The following is a 17,880-nucleotide window of genomic DNA, read 5'->3' on the forward strand; positions in this document are numbered from 1 at the left end:
GGCTGACTGCTGCCACTGGACGGCCCAGAGAGAAGAGTGACTCAGAAAGGCAAGGAGGAGAGTTTCCAGGCAGGAATGCTCCGTGGAGTCAGATGCCAGGGGTGATAACGGCCCACAACGTGCCATGCTTTGTTGTGACTTTGTGCCTTCAGTACATGCTGTTCCCTCTGCCTGGACTGTCCTGAACTGGCCAGTCCCTACACCTCCAAGACTCAGCCCCAAGTATTGCTTCTTTGTCTACACAGTGGAAACATCATTATTGCTTAAAATGTAACACAGCCTCCTTATTTTAAAAAGCAAGCACAAGGGAACACATTTTTTTAACTTGTCTTTAAATGCACACATTTAACATGTATATGTGAATTTGATACTTAATATTTATACTGAATAAAAAATAAAAATGTCTACATTTTTGTGTTTGTACATTTTACGTATAAAATATGCACATTTGTATACAAATGTAAACTCTCACAGTGGAATCATACTACGTATGGGTTTTATAACTCATTTCCATTCACCTTATAATGGATCTATTTCATATCATCAATAAGTACTGATTTACATAAGATTTATATTTGAGTATGAATATTTAATAAATATAAAACTAGTAAGTGCTCATCGCAATAAATATCTAGAGTACCAAAAGATATAAAAAAGGAAGTAAACAGCACAGAAAGCCCTCCTTCCAGAGAGAACCATCGTTAACATTTTGGCTTTGACTTGACACACATATACTCATGCTGTTACATAAATAGGCTCAAGTTGTAGATTCTGGTTTGAAGACCTTTTTCTATTTTATGTATGTCTTACTGCTGTCTTTCTTTTAAAAAAAAATTTTTTTAGGGGCAGCTGGGTGGCTCAGTTGGTTAAGCTTCCGACTTCGGCTCAGGTCATGATCTCGCAGTTTGTGAGTTCGAGCCCCGCATCGGGCTCTGTCCTGACAGCTCAGAGCCCGGGGCCTGCTTCGGATTCTGTGTCTCCCTCTCCCTCTCTCTGCCCCTCCCCCGCCCATGCTCTTTCTCTCTCTCTCTCTCTCAAAAATAAGTGAGCTTTAAAAGAATTTTTAATTTTTTAAATGTTTTTATTTATTTTTGAGAGACAGAGCGTGAGTGGGGGAGGGGGAGAGAGAGAGAGAGAGAGAGAGAGGGAGGGAGGGAGACACAGAATCCGAAGCAGGCCCCAGGCTCTGAGCTGTCGGCACAGAGCCCGACGCGGGGCTCGAACTCACGAACGGGGAGACCATGACCTGAGCCAAAGTCAGCAGCTTAACCAACTGAGCCACCCAGGTGCCCCACTACTGTCTTTCATCATGTTGACTCAAGCAGATGTGTTTTTACGTTGCACAGAAGTGTGTGTTTCTGTTTGTTTATTTATTTAGAATCCCAAACAAACCGGCTCTGCACTGCCAGTGAGGAGCCCCATGTGGGCCTCGAACCCACGAACTTTGAGACCGTGACCTGAGCCGAAGTTGGAGCCTCAATCGACGGAGCCACCGGGCACCCCAGAAGTGTGCGTTTTTTTAACCGCCTCAAGGGGCACCTCTGGCGACATTCTCCCTTCTGTTTCCTGTGCCCACGCTTGATTCTATCAATCGCCACTTTGTCATCTGTCTTCGCGTCCTTTCTTTCCCTCAGAGGCCTGTCAGGCCCTCCGTCGTGTGCCTCAGGCAGCACCAGTGGGGCCCCGCAGGCGTCAGTGGGGGGGGGTGTGTGGTTGCTGACTCCCTTGGAGCGTGAAACGGAGGTAAGGGCTCAGGGAGGGTCCTGGGGGAGGCCCCCTCAGGTGGCACCTGCGTTTCACACTTGCTGGGCATCTCCGGGTTGTGAGCTAAGTGGGTTGTGCTTGTGAGGAAGAGGCCCTGAAGGACACACGAGAGCAAGGAGACCTTTCCTGCCTCAAAGCGCGCCTCGGAAGCCTGGAGGTGCCCCTTCTGTCTCCAGTCTCCCTGGGGGTCCCCACTGTGACCTGGCCAGAGGGAAGCTAGCTGCTTTGGGGCGTCGGCTGTCCCCTCCCCCAGCAGGTCAGAAAGGACGCAGAGGATGTCTTCAGTCTTTCCATAGAGGTCACTGATTGAGTGGGCTGTTTGATGTTTGGTTAGTGCCGAGACACTTCCTCTTTCGTTTGTGTCTCGTTCGGGCTTCCTCCCATCCCCCCGCCCCCCAACCCCCCTCCCTGCTTGGAGACTGAAAAAGGGGAACAAAGCGGAAGGGGAAAGAAAACTGAACATCTCAGATGTAGCTGTGATGCTGGAGACCGCCGTGGGGGTGGGGGTGGTCTGTGGAAGTCACCGGGGGTGGGGGGGTGGCACCCTCCAGAGGTCATGAGGCCCCCCTTGACCTAGCCTTTCTCCCTGCCCTCCCACTAACTTCCATGGCTCCCGCCCAAGCACTCCTAAATGCTTACGGGAGATCCTTGGAACCCTGAGTCCTATTTTTCAGGGAGCAGCATCCTTAAAGGAAAACCTAGATCTGTTTTTGTTCATTTCATTGGGTTGACTATATTCATTTGCAAGGCAGATATAGCTAACACACATGTGTGTGTGTTTATACACACACACACACACACACACACAGACACCCCAGATTGTGGTAGCTTTTGGAAACTGTCTGAGGCACAGAAAATAACTTGCCTGACAAGACATCAAAGACTTGCAAAGAGACCACAGCAGCAAAGGCCTTCAGACTGCCTAGCAATTTCTACGTGATTGATGATAAGCATCTATTTGCTCCAGTAAGTCGAAGTAGAACTGTAACCTTTTATTTGTTCCGGGAAACAGTAACTGAAGTCACAAATCATAAATAATAAAAGATAGAAAAGTCCTCTTTTAACCTAATGGACTAAAAGATCTCTTGCTTTTCATTTCTGCTAATGGCCTCCCCAACTTGGCACTATCCGAGCTGGCCAAGGACAGGCAAACCGAGCCTCAGTTAGCAAGCAGGACTTGGTCCAAAAGATCGTTTATAAGTTGCTTGTTTGGAACGCAGAATGCATTTTCCCTAAAAATCTATCTTTCCCAGGGTGACTGGGCACTCAAGTTCCCCTTGCACGGGACTCCCCAACCTGTAGAGTACCCGGTGCTGGGTCTTTGAAGGCAAGCTGTCTGCAGTGCCAGAGGGAGGAAACAAGTCAACTCTCGCTAGTGTAGCCCCAGCCCAGCACAATTTAAATGTAAGTGCATTTTCTTTTTTATCCTCTCACCTCCCTTGTGGCATCCAGGTCCCGGGGCCCGAATCTCATGGCTCACAATCTGCCTTATGTGCTCTAGGCTGCTCGGCTGAGGGACTCCGTGACCCTAAATTACCTACTTGTTTCCACTTCCTGATCGGTCAGACTTCCATTTCCTCAGAGCAGCTGATAACGGCTAAGGGCTAGAGGAAAAGTAAACGGAGCAGGTATGAATTCATACCAGCAGGTGAATGACTGAAATCCTCTTAATATTTTCTCATGTTAAAATGGGTTGGTTGTGACATTTGAGAGTCATCGTGGGCCGTAAGTTAAAGAGGATGAAAACAAGGGGGTTAAGGATTCAGAAATTATGAATTCATACCAGCAGGTGAATGACTGAAATCCTCTTAATATTTTCTCATGTTAAAATGGGTTGGTTGTGACATTTGAGAGTCATCGTGGGCCGTAAGTTAAAGAGGATGAAAACAAGGGGGTTAAGGATTCAGAAACTGCACACCCATGAGTGGGATGCTCAGGCTAATTACTATACCCTGTTTCCAGAACACTGGCAGTCAGGAAACAATTCTTTTTTGGGGGGAAAAAAGGAAGGGGGATGGTCACAGGTTCAGACACTAGGGAATCTCTCCTCAGTGAATCAGCTGGTTCTCTGCCAGATCACCCTTGAGAACTCCCAGTGGATAAGCTGCTTTCATGTACCCAAAACCATCAACCAGCTTTGTTGATGCTTCATGATGAAATCTTAACAGACAGCCGAGGGTCGTCAAATGTTTGTGGAAAGTTATAACATGAAGGAAAAAGACCCAAACAGAGGAAACAACGAACGAAACTTCAAAAATAGCATAGTTCATACCCATAGAGAAACAGGAGAAGACATCTTATCCATTAAATGAGAAACGGTGTAAAATAAACAATCTGAATAAGAAAGAACGTTTGGCTATTAAAAAATAGAATGTTTGAAAAAAAAAAAAAGATACTCAAAAGAAAAGACAGAAGATAATTGGTGAAAACTTCAGAAAATAGAAGAAAAAGATGGATGGAAAAAATGACAGAAAAGATAAGAAAATGAGAGGATCCATCTTGAAAGTCCCACATCCTTGGGGCGCCTGGGTGGCGCAGTCGGTTAAGCGTCCGACTTCAGCCAGGTCACGATCTCGCGGTCCGTGAGTTCGAGCCCCGCGTCGGGCTCTGGGCTGATGGCTCGGAGCCTGGAGCCTGCTTCCGATTCTGTGTCTCCCTCTCTCTCTGCCCCTCCCCCGTTCATGCTCTGTCTCTCTCTGTCCCAAAAAAAATAAATAAAAAAACGTTGAAAAAAAAATTAAAAAAAAAAAAAAAAGAAAGTCCCACATCCAGCAAATATGGAGAGAAGGAAATTTCTCAGAATGGAAAGATAATAGACTCAAGATTGAAGAGCCTCCTGAATGAGCAGCAAAATGAATGGGGAAGAAAAAAAAACCAAAAAGCTCAGACCAGCTCACATCTTTAAAAAACTTATAAACATATATACTTAAAAAAACTTAGAGTTCTCCAGGACTCTAAGGATGAACGGAAGATTCCAAGATCTTCCTAAAAAAAGCAGGTAACATACAAAGGATCAGGAATCAAAATGGTTATATTATCGTTAAGTCGGAAAAAATGGAAGAAACCCTTCCTAACGCTGAGGCAAGAAGATTTTTCCACCTAAAATTCCACACCCATCCAGGGAAACTCTCAGTCAAGAAAGCGTGCTCATAGCACACGGCTCAGCTCTCCAGTGAACAACGAATAATTATCCTGGTGGGGGTGCTGATCACAGAGTCAATCAAAAGTTGTGATACAACTACATGGGGGGGGGAGGGGAGGAGTGAGCCGTGTGAGGGTGTGTGAGAGAGGTCACTCCCCATCTACCATGGCAACAAATCAATAGACGCTGCCTTAAACCAATGGATCAAGAAAGCTCATTATATGCACCCTGTTCAGAAATATGACAAAAATGCCAGGGAAAACAGCTGAGAGCCTCTTGGAAGTTGGCCTATCGGGTGGTGCTGTTACTTTTCATTACAACTCTTTTGGTATGATCTGGCTTTTTAAAATGTACTTGGAATATTTTCATATATTTAGTAATGTATTTTATTTATTTACTTACTTACTTACTTATTTACTTACTTACCAACTGAGCCATTCAGGCATCCCTAGCAATTTTTAAATAAAATCAGAGAACTAGGAAAATAAATGATAGATTAGCTGTTAAACTAAATGGATCTCTAGTGGAATTTCAGGGTGAGTAAAATTCAGAGACTGTGGGGAAATGGACGAGTGGGAAGGGGGAAGAGGTACAATTAAAACAGGAGTTCACACTGATAAGAAACTCGTATTTATTTATGAAATAATTATGAAAATGTGCTTGGTTTTAGAAAATATATGCTGGAGTAGTTAGGAGTAAAGAGACATCATGTCTGCAACTTACTCTCAAATGGTTCAGAGGGAAGAAATGTAAATTATATACCTTTTTATTCTAAAACTAAAGCTTAATAAATACAAGGTACTAACATTTTTAAACAATAGCTAGTAAATACTTAGGGACTGTACAGAAATACGGTATCCTTCTAAAATTTGGGGGCAACCACAATGGGTTTTTTTGTCCAGGAAGTGAATTTAAATGGTTTAAATGAAAAACGAAAAATTCTTGTTAATGAATACAGGAGTTGAATAAAAACGTAATGAATAACTTTTGTTCCAGATACCTTGAATGAAAGCGTTTCCCTTTAAGCATCTCACAGTTTAGAAAGGGAGACATGAGTTATAGTCGTTGTGATAAGGACAAGGAAAGCAGTATACGCAAGGCGACGAGCACTGGAGAGGAGTGGGTTTTGTCTTCCAGGAGGTGGGGTTAGGGAGAGCTCTATGGAACAGGTGAACGCCCAGCTCGGCGAAGGCTCTCAGGATGTCAGAAGGCCATTCGATCAAGAGTTAAAATGTCCAAAGTTAATTCACTTATTCCCTACGACTATAGAAGGTCTGTGCTATTATTATCTCTGTTGTACAAACCAGGAAAGAGATGCGTAAGGTTAAATAATTCATGCAAGGCCATATGCTAATGAGCAGGGGTTCCAAGGTCCAAACCCAGATCATCGTCTTAGCCCCTGCCCTACACTGACTCTCGGGATGTCTTGGAGACTGGCATTCAATCAAAAGGCACCACGTCCAAGAAAGTTTGCTACTTCTGGGCACAGTGTGAGGGATGCGTTGATGTTCTCAGTTTGAAACTTGGGGATCGGGAATGAGGGGCGTACATTTATTGAAGAATAGGGTCCAGGTAAGGATGGGAATGGGCGCTGTGATCAAAGAATGAATTCGGACATTTCCAGATCGAGGGGGAATAAACAAATGAGAGACCCAGGTCATCCCCGGAGTTGAAAAGATCAAACATCCATTAAGTGAAGGCTCGCTAAGGAGAGACAGCAAGCGATTAAGGGTGGAGAAGATAACCATTAGAGACGGCTCTGTAGTAGGACGATGGCTTGGAAGTGAAAACTGGGGCTCAGGGGTATTTTTGAGTGACGGTTGGAGGGAAGAAGCGATGTCCAGGGAGGAAAGCTGGGTGTCCCTTAAGGTGAGGCTCTTGGGAAGAGAACTTGCGGGGAAAGGTGGAGGTTCGAGGAAACAGGCTTAAGAATGGACTAGGGTTTTTCCGGGGTTCCTTGCAGGAAGCTGGTGTGTATATGGAGTGGAGAGCGTGGGGCGAACCTGGGGAAGAATCAACTGAGTTGGATCCGGAGGTGGGTGGGCTTGTTTGGACGCGCACACCCTTGAAGGGAGAGGGGATGGGGATTAGGTTGGCTTTTGTCCTTGGCAGCCCTAGGGGGCACTAGCGCCTGACCACCGACACTGGGACACAAAGGGGCTGTAGAGGGGTGGGCCAGGGGATCCTCTGCGTTCACATGCAACTTCCCAGGGCTGAAGGGGCTTCAGGGATCAGAGCTCCCTCCCGCCACCTTCCCACAGGAGACCCCCTGAGGCCCAGAGAGGTCAACCGGCCTACCCAAGACCACACAGCTAATTCAGTCCCAGCGCCCGCCCGCGCCTTTTTTCTACTTGTCTCCGGCACACGCCTTTGGGCCTTTTCAGCACCAGCGAAGCACCAAGCGAGGCATCCCCGGGTGGACAGAAACCCTGCCGGGGTCGCCCGGTCCCCGCCTCCGCGCCGCCCGCCACCTGCGATTCGCGGTCGCGGCCCGCGCGGAAGCCGCTGCCGGCGCCGCGGCCAAAGAAGGGAAAGTCCAGAGGGTGACGGCACCGGGGCGCGCGCCCAGGCTGTGCGTCAACCTGCGGCCACGGCTGACTTATTTTGGACCCGGTCGGTTACATCGGTCACGCCGAGGACGCTCCTCAAACCCGAGGTCCCCGGCACGCGCCACGCGGGCAACCGCGGCCGCGTGACACGATGTCCAGCAGGGCCCCCCCGCCCCAGCTGCCCCGGGGGCGGCCCTTGAGGGGCCATCGGGGGGCCGGGGGACAGAAGGCGACCGTGGGGACTGACTTCGACGCCTCGTGACCCCTCGCCGACCGCCCCCAGTCGCAGAGAGGGGGACCGCGACCCCTCATCCGACGTGGGCTCCGCGCCTGCGAGACAGCCTCACGCTACGGGGCGTGGCGTGCGACGTGGGGGCGTGGCAGGGCGTGGAGCGCGCGCGAAGGGGCGTGGCGCGGCGGAGCGGTGCGTGGTGCGATGGGCGGGGCGTGGCGCCGTGTTGGTTGGGCGGGGGGCGGAAGGCGTGGCACGGCGAAGGGCGCGTCGTGCTGGCGCGCCGTAGCGGCCGAGGGAGGCGGGCGGTGTCTAGGCCCGGCCGGGTGAGGGTCGTGCGGTGGAAACGTCAGATCCGGGCCGTGGCCTCCCGGGCTGGGATCCTGGTTGGAGGGGACGGGGGACGGTCGCGGTGGGTGGGAAGGGATGAGGCTGTGGGCGAGGCCGCTGCGGCGGAAGCAGGGGAAGACAGCGGGGGCGGGGGCGTCTCCTGGGAGCCAGGCCTGGCCTCTGCGGAGGCTTCCTCCGGGGCAGGCGGAAAGTCGAAGCGAGAGTCCCCGGGGGATCCCCCCACCCCACCCCGGCCAGCGACCTGGTTGCGGTCGCTTTGGGGCCCAGCCCAAGGTGCGGGTTGCTATAGCAACCAGCTGGGGTAACCAACTTGTCCAGGTTTGCGCAGGATGTGCTGGTTTTGGCACTCAGCACTGCAGGCCTCCAGCCCGCTGAAGCGATCCTATTCGGCCTCCCGCGGCTCCGGCCAGAGGAGACCTGGGAGGCCGGCCGAAGGCCGACTTTTCACACTGCCTTTTCAATATTAGGGTGAAGGCGCCCGGCACAGCACTTTCTCGGCCAGGCCCAAGCATGCCAGTCCTTGTAAGACAAAGACTTCAATGGGAGCCTTCCTCCTTAAAGGTAGGTAGAATACAGAAGGGCACATTTTGTTTGGTGTCTTGGAACTTCAGCCCAGGTGTGGAGCAGCGAGGACGAGCGTCTGCACATATCGGAGCTTTGACAAGAGTGACCTCTGTTTGAGAATTTCTTCCACACTCTGGAACCCCAGGATTCTGGTGTCCAGCCAGAACGGACGTTAGCTGAAAATTTCCCATCAATTGTCAATCATTAAACTGTAAACATCCAGATAATTAGAAAATATGGGGGCGCCTGGGTGGCTCAGTCGGTTAAGCATCCAACTTCGGCTCAGGGCATGATCTCACTCTCTGTGCGTTTGAGCCCGGCCTGGGGCTCTGTGCTGACAGCTCAGAGCCTGGAGTCTGCTTCAGATTCTGTGTCTCCCTCTCTCTGCCCGTCCCCTGTTTGTTCTCTCTCTCTCTCTCTCTCTCTCTCTCTCTCTCAAAAATAAAGATTTAAAAAAAATTTTTAAAAATAAAAGCAAATATAATAGGTTCCAGACAGCGAAGTTTAATTTTTTTTTCCTTTTCTAACTCAAAAAGCCTTATGGTGAAGCAGCTGTTTGACACACTCAGAAGGAAGGATGACAGCTATACAGAGGAACACGATGTGAATGGAAGAGACCTGTCATTGTGAGTCTGGCTTTTGATTAGTCACCTGGTGTCTTCCCCAGGGTGACATGACTTTGAGGCAGTAAACTTCAGTGACTGAGATCTATTAGGAGCCTGCAGTTAAATTACAGAAATGGGCAGGATTTACATCAGTTCTCTTTTTTGTGTGGTCTGGAACATCTCTGACTCACCTTGGAAAGGCTGAGTATTTTTCATGTGGCCCTGATGACTCAGTTTGTAATATTGTTACCCAAATGACAGAAGGAAGTAGGCAATCAGGTCATTCTCTTATGGTTTTTATAACGGGAGCAGGTTCTTTAAGAGAAGAAGGGATGAATTTCATGATTTTTCTTTTCACTTTTTCAGATCCTCTCCCCAGGAAATTGATTGGAAATGGGAAGGGGGGGGGAACCCGTTGTTTGGTGTGAATTAAAAAGAAAGCAATCCGTTTTTCCATTCTAGGGAGAGATTATACATGCAGGTGGAGGGTAGGTAGATTAAAGTCACCTGTATGGATATGCATTGTATATTTGATTCCTTGTGTTTTTCTGGTAGATGGAAACAGTACGGCACTCTGAACATACACTAAAAACAGCTCTCATCTCGGAGAACCCAAGGCTTGTGTCACAGTATGAGAAGTTAGATGCCGGGGAAAGGCGTTTGCTGAACGAAGCCTTCAAGCCAGACCATGATCTCTTCGGACCCATTACCTTGCATTCGCAATCGGATTGGATCATCTCCCATCCTGAGGCTCCCCAAGACTTTGAACAGTTTTTCAGTGATCCTTACAGAAAGGCACCGTCTCCCGACAAACGCAGTATTTATATACAGTGCATTGGTGTGCATCGGTAACGGGCTGGATTTGTTTGGTTTGCGATGGGGCTGTCGCCAGGGACAGCCTGGGTTGCTGATATCATTTAAGTGGGCAGCTTTTATGATCTTTTTTTAAAAAAAAAACGTTTTTTTAATGTTTATTTACTTTTTGAGAGAGAGAGGGGCCAGAGGCAGAGAGAGAGGGAGACACAGAATCCGAAGGAGGCTCTAGGCTCTGAGCTGTCAGCACAGAGCCCAACGCGGGACTCGAACTCACGAACTGCAAGATCATGACCTGAGCCGAAGTCGGATGCTCAACCGACTGAGCCACCCAGGCGCCCCATGATCATTTCTGACATTCATCACAGTGGTGGAAGCGTTGTACCCAAATTGCCTTAAAAGAGGACATTTTGTTTCTTTCTAATTCATATTCACATCAATGAGTGATAGAGGTTTATTAAAGATTTAGAGTCCCATTTGCTTCTAATTTCAGATTTCTAATTAGAGACTGAGGTAAAGACTGAATGTTTTGGGGTGCCTGGGTGGCTCAGTCGGTTGAGCGTCCGACTTTGGCTCAGGTCGTGATCTCAGGGTCTGTGAGTTCGAGCCCTGCGTCGGGCTCTGTGCCGACAGCTCAGAGCCTGGAGCCCGTTTCGGATTCTGTGTCTCCCTCTCTCTCTGACCCTCCCCCATTCATGCTCTGTCTCTCTCTGTCTCAAAAAAATAAATAAAGGTTAAAAAAAAATTAAAAAAAAAAAAGACTGAATGTTTTAATCATCTTCGAGTCTGACTTTACATGTTCTTCCACCTTACAGGCTCTCTAGGCAACACCAGAATTATCAGTGAAGAATATATTAAATGGCTCAAGGGTTACTGTGAAGCATTTTTCTACGGCTTAACAGTGAAACTCCTGGAACCAGTTCCTGTCTCTGCCACGAGGTGTTCCTTTAGAGTCAATGATAACACACAAAACCTACAAATTCACGCAGGTAAATTAAACAGCTTTACAATTTGAACTGAGTACAGGAGATCTATACATAGGTGTATATGGAGAGACATGTATGGATGTACGTATCTCACACACGCATCCCTTTTTAAATAGGGCACATCCTGAAGTTCTTAAAAAAGAAGAAACCTGAAGACGCCTTCTGTATTGTGGGAATAACGATGATTGATCTCTACCCAAGAGACTCCTGGAATTTTGTCTTTGGACAGGCCTCTCTGACAGATGGTACTCCTTTTTGACATTATTGGTAGAAATATCCTCAACTTGAGATTACTGGAAGATGTTGATAGAGGGAAAAAGTTCCAGCCAGTTATAATGTTGGTACTAAAGGCTGTATGGTATTTCTGGAGCATCATGCTGGTGTGGGAAATGTGCTGTGGATAGATTCTGATGACCTGGGTCCCTGCCCCGCTCAGCCATTCACTACCTACGTGACCTTGAGGCCAATAATACCGATTTTTTTTTAAGTTTATGTATTTATTTTGTGGGGGAAGGAGCAGAGGGAGAGAGAGAATCCCCAGTAGACCGCACACTGTCAGCATAGGGCCTGATGTGGGGCTTGAACTCAGGAACCGTGAGATCGTGACCTGAGCCAAAGTCGAGAGCCGGAGGCTTAACTGACTAAGCCACCCAGGCGCCCCTAACAATACCTATTTCGGAGAGCCCTTTTGCGATGGGTTACCTAACAGTGCTGATACATAAACAGTGTGGATACGTAAACTGTGTATATATGCCTGGCATATACATAAGGCGTTCAGCACAGCAGACAGTAGGTGTCCGAAACTGGGTAGCAAGGTGAATGAAGTCCAGTAAGGATGTTTGAACTGTCGTTAACGTAAGTGAAAGTCTTGCTGGTTGCTTTTCAATTCTTAGTTCTCTCATATAGACAGGAAACTATAGGCTGATGTACAGGTGTGTGCTTCTTGTCCTGTGTCTCATGACGTCTTGTTATTTTATTTTTGTAAAAAAGTCGACTCCAGGTTTTGATTTAAGATGTAGTCACCTTGACTCACCAGGGCTTCTGCATGGTGATACTGGGGGTAGGAAAGGATCTGGAAGCAAATCCTATTTTTGCCTAATTTTTTTTCTTCTTCCCGTCTGTCCACTTCTTTCCTCCGCACCACTCCCTTTTTGCTGTCATCTCTCTACCTTCGTCCCCTAGGATCTGACAAGTTGGAGGGGGACAGTCCAATGCACTAAGGGGAGTGGTTGTCTGTTAGCAACGTGGCGGTGGGGAATAGGTACCTGGGACTGTCCCTATTCTGAGTTCCAGTTTGTGGACTGTCTAGGTGTTCTCGGTCTTTCACAAATGTTTCTTTGTTAGGTATCTCCATCTCTGACACATTGATCGGGTCGGGGGAGGGGGGGGACCCAGGGCACCACAGAACCTGTTCATCCCCCTTACTCCTTCATGGGGGTTTCTCCATTTACATTCCTATGGCGCCCCCTCCCCAGTCGGCATACTCTCCTGGAGACTCTGGTCACTGCTGTCTTTCTGACTTTTGGATGAGCTGTCTTTCTGTCAGAAGTAAATTTTTACGAGCTAAACTTTTATGTCCCCTTTTATTATTTACCTGACAGAGACAGAAACTTTAAAAATGTAAAACAATTTATCTGGACATTGCCAGCTGATGCATCTTATGCATTTCAAGAGGGCAGGAGGCATTTTCCCAAAATGTTTCTACTTTAACTCCCCCCCCCCCGCCCTCCCTTTAAAAAAATTTTTTTTTAGTGTTTATTTATTGAGAGAAACAGAGCGCACGCGTGTGCATGAGTGGGGGAGGGGGCAGAGAGAGAGACACACACACAACCCGGTAGGCTCCAGGCTCCCAGCTGTCAGTACCAGAGCCTGACACAGGGCTCGAACTCACCAACAGGAGCCAGGAGCCGCCTGAGCCACCCAGGCAGCCCACCCCCCACCCCCTTTTTAAGTAAGTTTCTTAACTGCTGCATGGCCTCAGAGAAGATACAGGCTTGCAGGACTGATGGGCCAGGCAGTGAGACAGTATCTTGCTACAAGTGACTGTTCTCTCCAAGTTTACGAAGATGGGTATTTTAAAACGGAGAAATATTTAATTACTAAAGAAAATAACCTTCCATTTGTAGGATTATCAGGAGGAATGTTCTCACTAGAGGTATTATAATGAAATATGCTCACACTTCCTTGGCAAGAGGACAGAGGAGGTCAGCCGTGACATGAATAGATTCAGTGTTTTCTTAACTTTCAGAATGTGCTCTTTCTCTCTCTCTCTCTCTCTCTCTCTCTCTCTCTCAATATCAAATACGAGGCGACATTTTCCAAGGGTGGGGTGAGGAGCATTCTCTTTGGATCAGGTTGGATTGGACAGACTTACTGTGAATTCATTTCTTTGACAAAAAAAAAAAAAAAATCCTTATTACTTTCAAGTAACACCTGAAAGAGACAAATAAAAGTGATCATGTCAACAAGTGCCGTCATAAAGCCGTGCCCTTTAGAACGAGCTGTGCAGCAAAGCCTGTTCTCCACCTGTGCAGAGGTGGTTGCTACGAGCCTCAGGGTAACAGGAAGTCAGTTACAAGGGTGTTTATTCTGGTCACCCGACGGCAGCCACATAGTACAGTTGTGTTGTGAGCGAGGAAGGGCAGGAGGGGAGAGGGTCTGTCTGTAGGCGTGGTCTCAGGCATGGTCTCCAAGCATCAGGGCAGTCGCACGGTGGTTTTCCTCAGCCTGTTAGCAGGGACATCCAGGAACTCTCCCCGACACACAGGACCTAGAGATCTGTTTATTGTGTTTTTTTTTTTTTTTTGTAAGTTTATTTATTTATTTATTTTGAGACCGAGACAGAGAGAGCACGAGCTGATAAGGGGCAGAGAGAGAAGGAGAGAGGATTCCAAGCAGGTTCCATGCTGTGAGCGCAGAGCCCGACGGGGGGCCCGATCCCACAAACCGTGAGATCGTGACCTGAGCCGAAACCAAGAGTCACACGGTTAACCGGCTGAGCCACCCAAGTGCCCACGTTTGTCGTGTTCTTAAAGAGTAAAGTTGGGGCGCCTGGGTGGCGCAGTCAGTTAAGCGTCCGACCCTTGGTTTCGGCTCAGGTCGTGATGTCACAGTCCGTGAGATCGAGCCCCGCCTTGGGCTCTGTGCTGATGGCGTGGAGCCTGCTTGGGATTCCGTCTCTCCTCCTCTGCCTGCCCCTCCTCCGCGTGCTCTGTCTCTATTGCTCTAAAAATAAATAAATTAACTTAAAAAAAAATAAGAGTGAGGTCATGGGTGTGTGTTGTCCATTTTTCAACGTTCCTCTTGGAGTACTTGGTTTGGACTATTCTGGGGAAAAAAAAGACTTCTTCCGTGGGGAACAAAAACCTCTGGAACTCCCGATTTCTCGAGAATTTGGACCTCGAGCCCTTTGTGTTTTACAGGGCAGGGCAAATTGGACAGCAGCGGCAGACTTGGGTAGGGAAACCCGGGGCCGACGGCCACCTCTGTCTTGGCAAACCTCAAGCACATGAGACCGTGGGAACATGGGAGCGCAGACGAGACGCCCGGGCGGGCTCTCCTCTTGGTTTGTCCTTCAGGAATCTTGCTCCCGTTCTCTTGCTGCTTGTCCTCCTTTTGTAGGTGTGGGGATATTCAGCTTTGCCAGGTATGGCAGTGATTTTTACAGCTCCCGCTACGAAGGCAGAGTGAGCAAGCTGCAGAAAGGATCCTCGAGTGACTATGCAGTTTTCGATAACTATTACACTCCTCAAGTGACCAGTGTTCTGCTGCTTCGTTCCTGTAAGGTGAGTTGTTGAAAAAAAAAAAAAAAATCCAACAGGAGTATTTTTTAAAGAGCTCTTCCCCGCCCCCCCCCCGCCATGTTTATTTATTTGTTTTTGAGAGAGAGACAGAGAGGCAGAGAGAGAGACAGAATCCCAAGCAGGCTCCACGCTGCCAGCGCAGAGCCCGATGAGAGGCTCGAACTCACGAAACTGTGAGATCGTGACTTGAGCCGAGATCAGGTCGGACGCTTAACCAACTGAGCCACGCAGGCGCCCCAAAGAGCTCTTAATTCCCTACATTGTATGTCAGCAGTCCTTAAGGTAATATGATAAATGAATTTGTATCATTCGTATGCTTTTGATGGACATCGTGTTTGCCTGAAATTACCAATAAAAACAATTTAAATGGATACCTTACTGATAGTGACATTTACAGTATCTGTGCTGGAATTATGCCCTGTTAGTTATGTACAGCCTCAGTTATGTACAGCCCCACATCCTCACCACTAGTTCAATTCCAGAAGTCTGGTATGAGTAAGTAACTGACTCTTTGAAGTTGTGGTCATCAAGTAAAGCCGCTCTTGGAGGGCCTCTGCTGGCAGGTGTCTTGAGAATGGCTTCCTCTTGGGCCCCAGGCTACCTTCTACTGAGGTTAGCTCCACTGACAGCTCCTGATTAATCTCCCCAACTCGTGCTCTTTGGAGAGCCTGTTTCCTGATTTTTCCCCTTTTCCTTAGCTGGAGACATAGGCATTTCCTGCAGCTGGGAAGTTCTGCCTTCATTCCTAGCCACCTCTTCAGGTTTGAGAGCTACACTGCCTGGAACAGTGTTTTCCGAGTGTGTACCCTGCATCAGCATCCGCTGGTGTGCTCGTTAACGTGGAGACGGGAGCCCCCTTCCTTCCAAACCTACGGACTCAGCGTCCCTGGGAGAAAGGACCCAGAATCTGAATCGTAACAAGTGTCCCACTTGTCTGGAGCATGGCTCTCAGGCTGGGATGATCTTGCCCCCCCGGGGACTTTTTGGCAAGGTCTAGAGACGTTTCTGGTTGGCCCAGTTGAGTAGAGGCTGTGGATGGTGCTAAGTATCCTACAGCGCCCAGGACTGCTGTTCTCCCCCCCCCCCCGCCACACACACACACAAAGAATGATCCTACCCAATACGTCAGGGGTCTCAAGGCTGGGCAACCCGGCTGCAGGTATACTTAAGAAATTAAGTCTAGGAAGGAAGGCAGTGTGAGTAGGGAAATGAAGGATTAAGTTTGGGGGCAGGTTGAAGTTTTGGTGATGATGGTAAGGGAGTTGCCTCCCCTACCCTTGTTTCTTGGAAAAGCAAGAAAAAGAAGGAAGGGCTAACCCACTGATGACGGTGGCGCCATAAAGCTTTGATGTGAATGTCTTGCAGACTTTAACCCATGAGATCGGACACATATTTGGACTCCGACACTGCCAGTGGCTCGCATGCCTAATGCAGGGCTCCAACCACTTGGAAGAAGCCGACCGGCGCCCCCTCAACCTTTGCCCCATCTGTTTACGCAAGTTGCAGTGTGCCATTGGCTTCAACATAATAGAAAGATACAAAGTAAATGAGGGGAAGAACAAAAGGGGGAAGTGGTTATATAAGTAGCAAACTACCATTTTCTATTAGGCCCTTCTCTGGAACTATAATTTATCAGAGGAAATTAGTGCAAAGATAAGCAGGAAGCTGTGGTTACAAAAAAAGAAAACCCTGCAAAGAAATCTCATTAAAAACTGCCTGGCCCCGGAGAGCCTTACACTTGTCGTTGAGTGAGAAATGGTGAAGGAGGTAATCTGTACTTCCCATTCCCTAAGGCCAGGAGAGCTTGACTTGTTGCAGAACAGTAAACGTTGATGCGTGCGGCCGGGTTCGTTTCTGACAGCTACAGAAAATGCATAGAGATAGTTTCTCTTTCCAAATGTGGGACAGGGGTATGCAATTCACTGGGAGGAGAGGATGGGTTTCTTTAAGAAGGAAGAGGGGAGGTACCGAATCTCAGGATGCGTGTGCGCGTACGTGTGTCCACACGTGCCCACGAACGTGTCAGTGGCCATCGCGGGACTCCTGGTGGGTGGGACCCCGCGTGCAGGTGGCTTTACATACGTGCGTCCACCTGCGCCTCTGTGCACACTTGCAGACGTGCCCGCTTCCGCATCGGGTTAAAAGCACGCGCCCGGTGCCCCGTGGGACATCTGGCGAGCCGAGGAAAGCCTACCCCTGCCGCCCAGCAAAAACCCGTGAGGGGTGTCTTTCTCTCTGGTCTTCCCCCCCCCCCCCCCCGGCACACTCTGACCATCACTCGTAATCCTAGCGTGTGCGTTGGAGGTAAACGCTCTTTCACCCAGTGTTGTTTCATGTGCACAAACATCTTTATCAAACGGAACATCTCCCTGGGGCAACTGAAGTCACTGATTGCGATAACGTGATTTTGAAGGCCGTGTTTTTCTCTAGCCTAAAACTGTCTTGCTCCGATTTGTTAAAATGTGCGTCTGGCTTGTGTTTTTCAAGGCGCTGGTAAGGTGGATCGAGGACGAGTCGGACAGCCCCGGAGTCAGTACGAAGCGCAGTCGTGAGGGAACCGTGGATTTACCGAAACCCGTGGACGCCTTTAAGGAATGGAAAGAGTGGATAATAAAATGCCTTGCTGTTGTCCAAAAATAAGGACCTTCACTTCACATAGGAGTAATTAAAATAAACATTTGCAGCCTCTGCTTTCATTTGGACGGAGTACTTCGTTAGAATACACTGTTTACCGATTCTGCCCGGTGTCAGGTAACAGGATGGAACCTTCTTGAAAGCACCTGAACTTTGAAATGAGGCTTATTTTTTTTAATGTTTATTTATTTTGAGAGACACTGTGTGCGAGTGGGGGAAAAGCAAGAAAAGAGAGAATCCCAAGCAGGCTGCATGCGGTCAGCGTAGAGCCCGACACGGGACTCGAAGTCACAAACCGTGAGATCATGAGGCAGACCTGAGCTGAGATCGAGAGCCGGACGCTGAAATGACTGAGCCACCCAGGCACCCCATTTTAGCATTGTGAATGATAGGGACTATAAACTCCTCTGTCTCGATAGCCTGGCCTGTGGTAGGGA

At 48.5% G+C, this 17,880-nt stretch overlaps 1 protein-coding gene across 3 annotated transcripts; it reads left to right on the forward strand.

The window, feature by feature from the left end:
• Nucleotides 1–7,928: 7,928 nt before the first annotated feature.
• AMZ2 (archaelysin family metallopeptidase 2) lies at nt 7,929–17,505 on the forward strand. 3 transcript variants are annotated; one of them, XM_042966839.1, is made up of 9 exons: nt 7,929–8,013; nt 8,506–8,599; nt 9,139–9,228; nt 9,763–10,045; nt 10,836–11,009; nt 11,123–11,251; nt 14,628–14,791; nt 16,175–16,351; nt 17,297–17,505. In XM_042966839.1, exons 4-9 carry the CDS (start codon nt 9,763–9,765, stop codon nt 17,447–17,449), a joined length of 1,080 nt encoding a protein of 359 aa, XP_042822773.1. In that variant the 5' UTR covers nt 7,929–8,013; nt 8,506–8,599; nt 9,139–9,228; the 3' UTR covers nt 17,450–17,505. The 3 variants fall into 3 exon arrangements, with proteins under 3 accessions (XP_042822773.1, XP_042822774.1, XP_007077602.2); XM_042966840.1 differs by having other exon boundaries at nt 7,986–8,073; XM_007077540.2 differs by lacking the exon at nt 7,929–8,013 and adding an exon at nt 8,146–8,311.
• The last annotated feature ends 375 nt before the right edge of the window (nt 17,506–17,880 follow it).

Source organism: Panthera tigris, chromosome E1 (genome assembly GCF_018350195.1).
Source record: "Panthera tigris isolate Pti1 chromosome E1, P.tigris_Pti1_mat1.1, whole genome shotgun sequence".
NCBI classification, from domain to species: domain Eukaryota; kingdom Metazoa; phylum Chordata; class Mammalia; order Carnivora; family Felidae; genus Panthera; species Panthera tigris.

Coding starts and splice junctions, on each gene's coding strand:
- AMZ2 (XM_042966839.1), top strand. CDS start 9,763: ATGGAAACAGTACGGCACTCTGAACATACACTAAAAACAGCTCTCATC. Junction 14,792..16,174: donor TGCTGCTTCGTTCCTGTAAG/GTGAGTTGTTGA, acceptor AATGTCTTGCAG/ACTTTAACCCATGAGATCGG. Junction 16,352..17,296: donor ACATAATAGAAAGATACAAA/GTAAATGAGGGG, acceptor GTGTTTTTCAAG/GCGCTGGTAAGGTGGATCGA.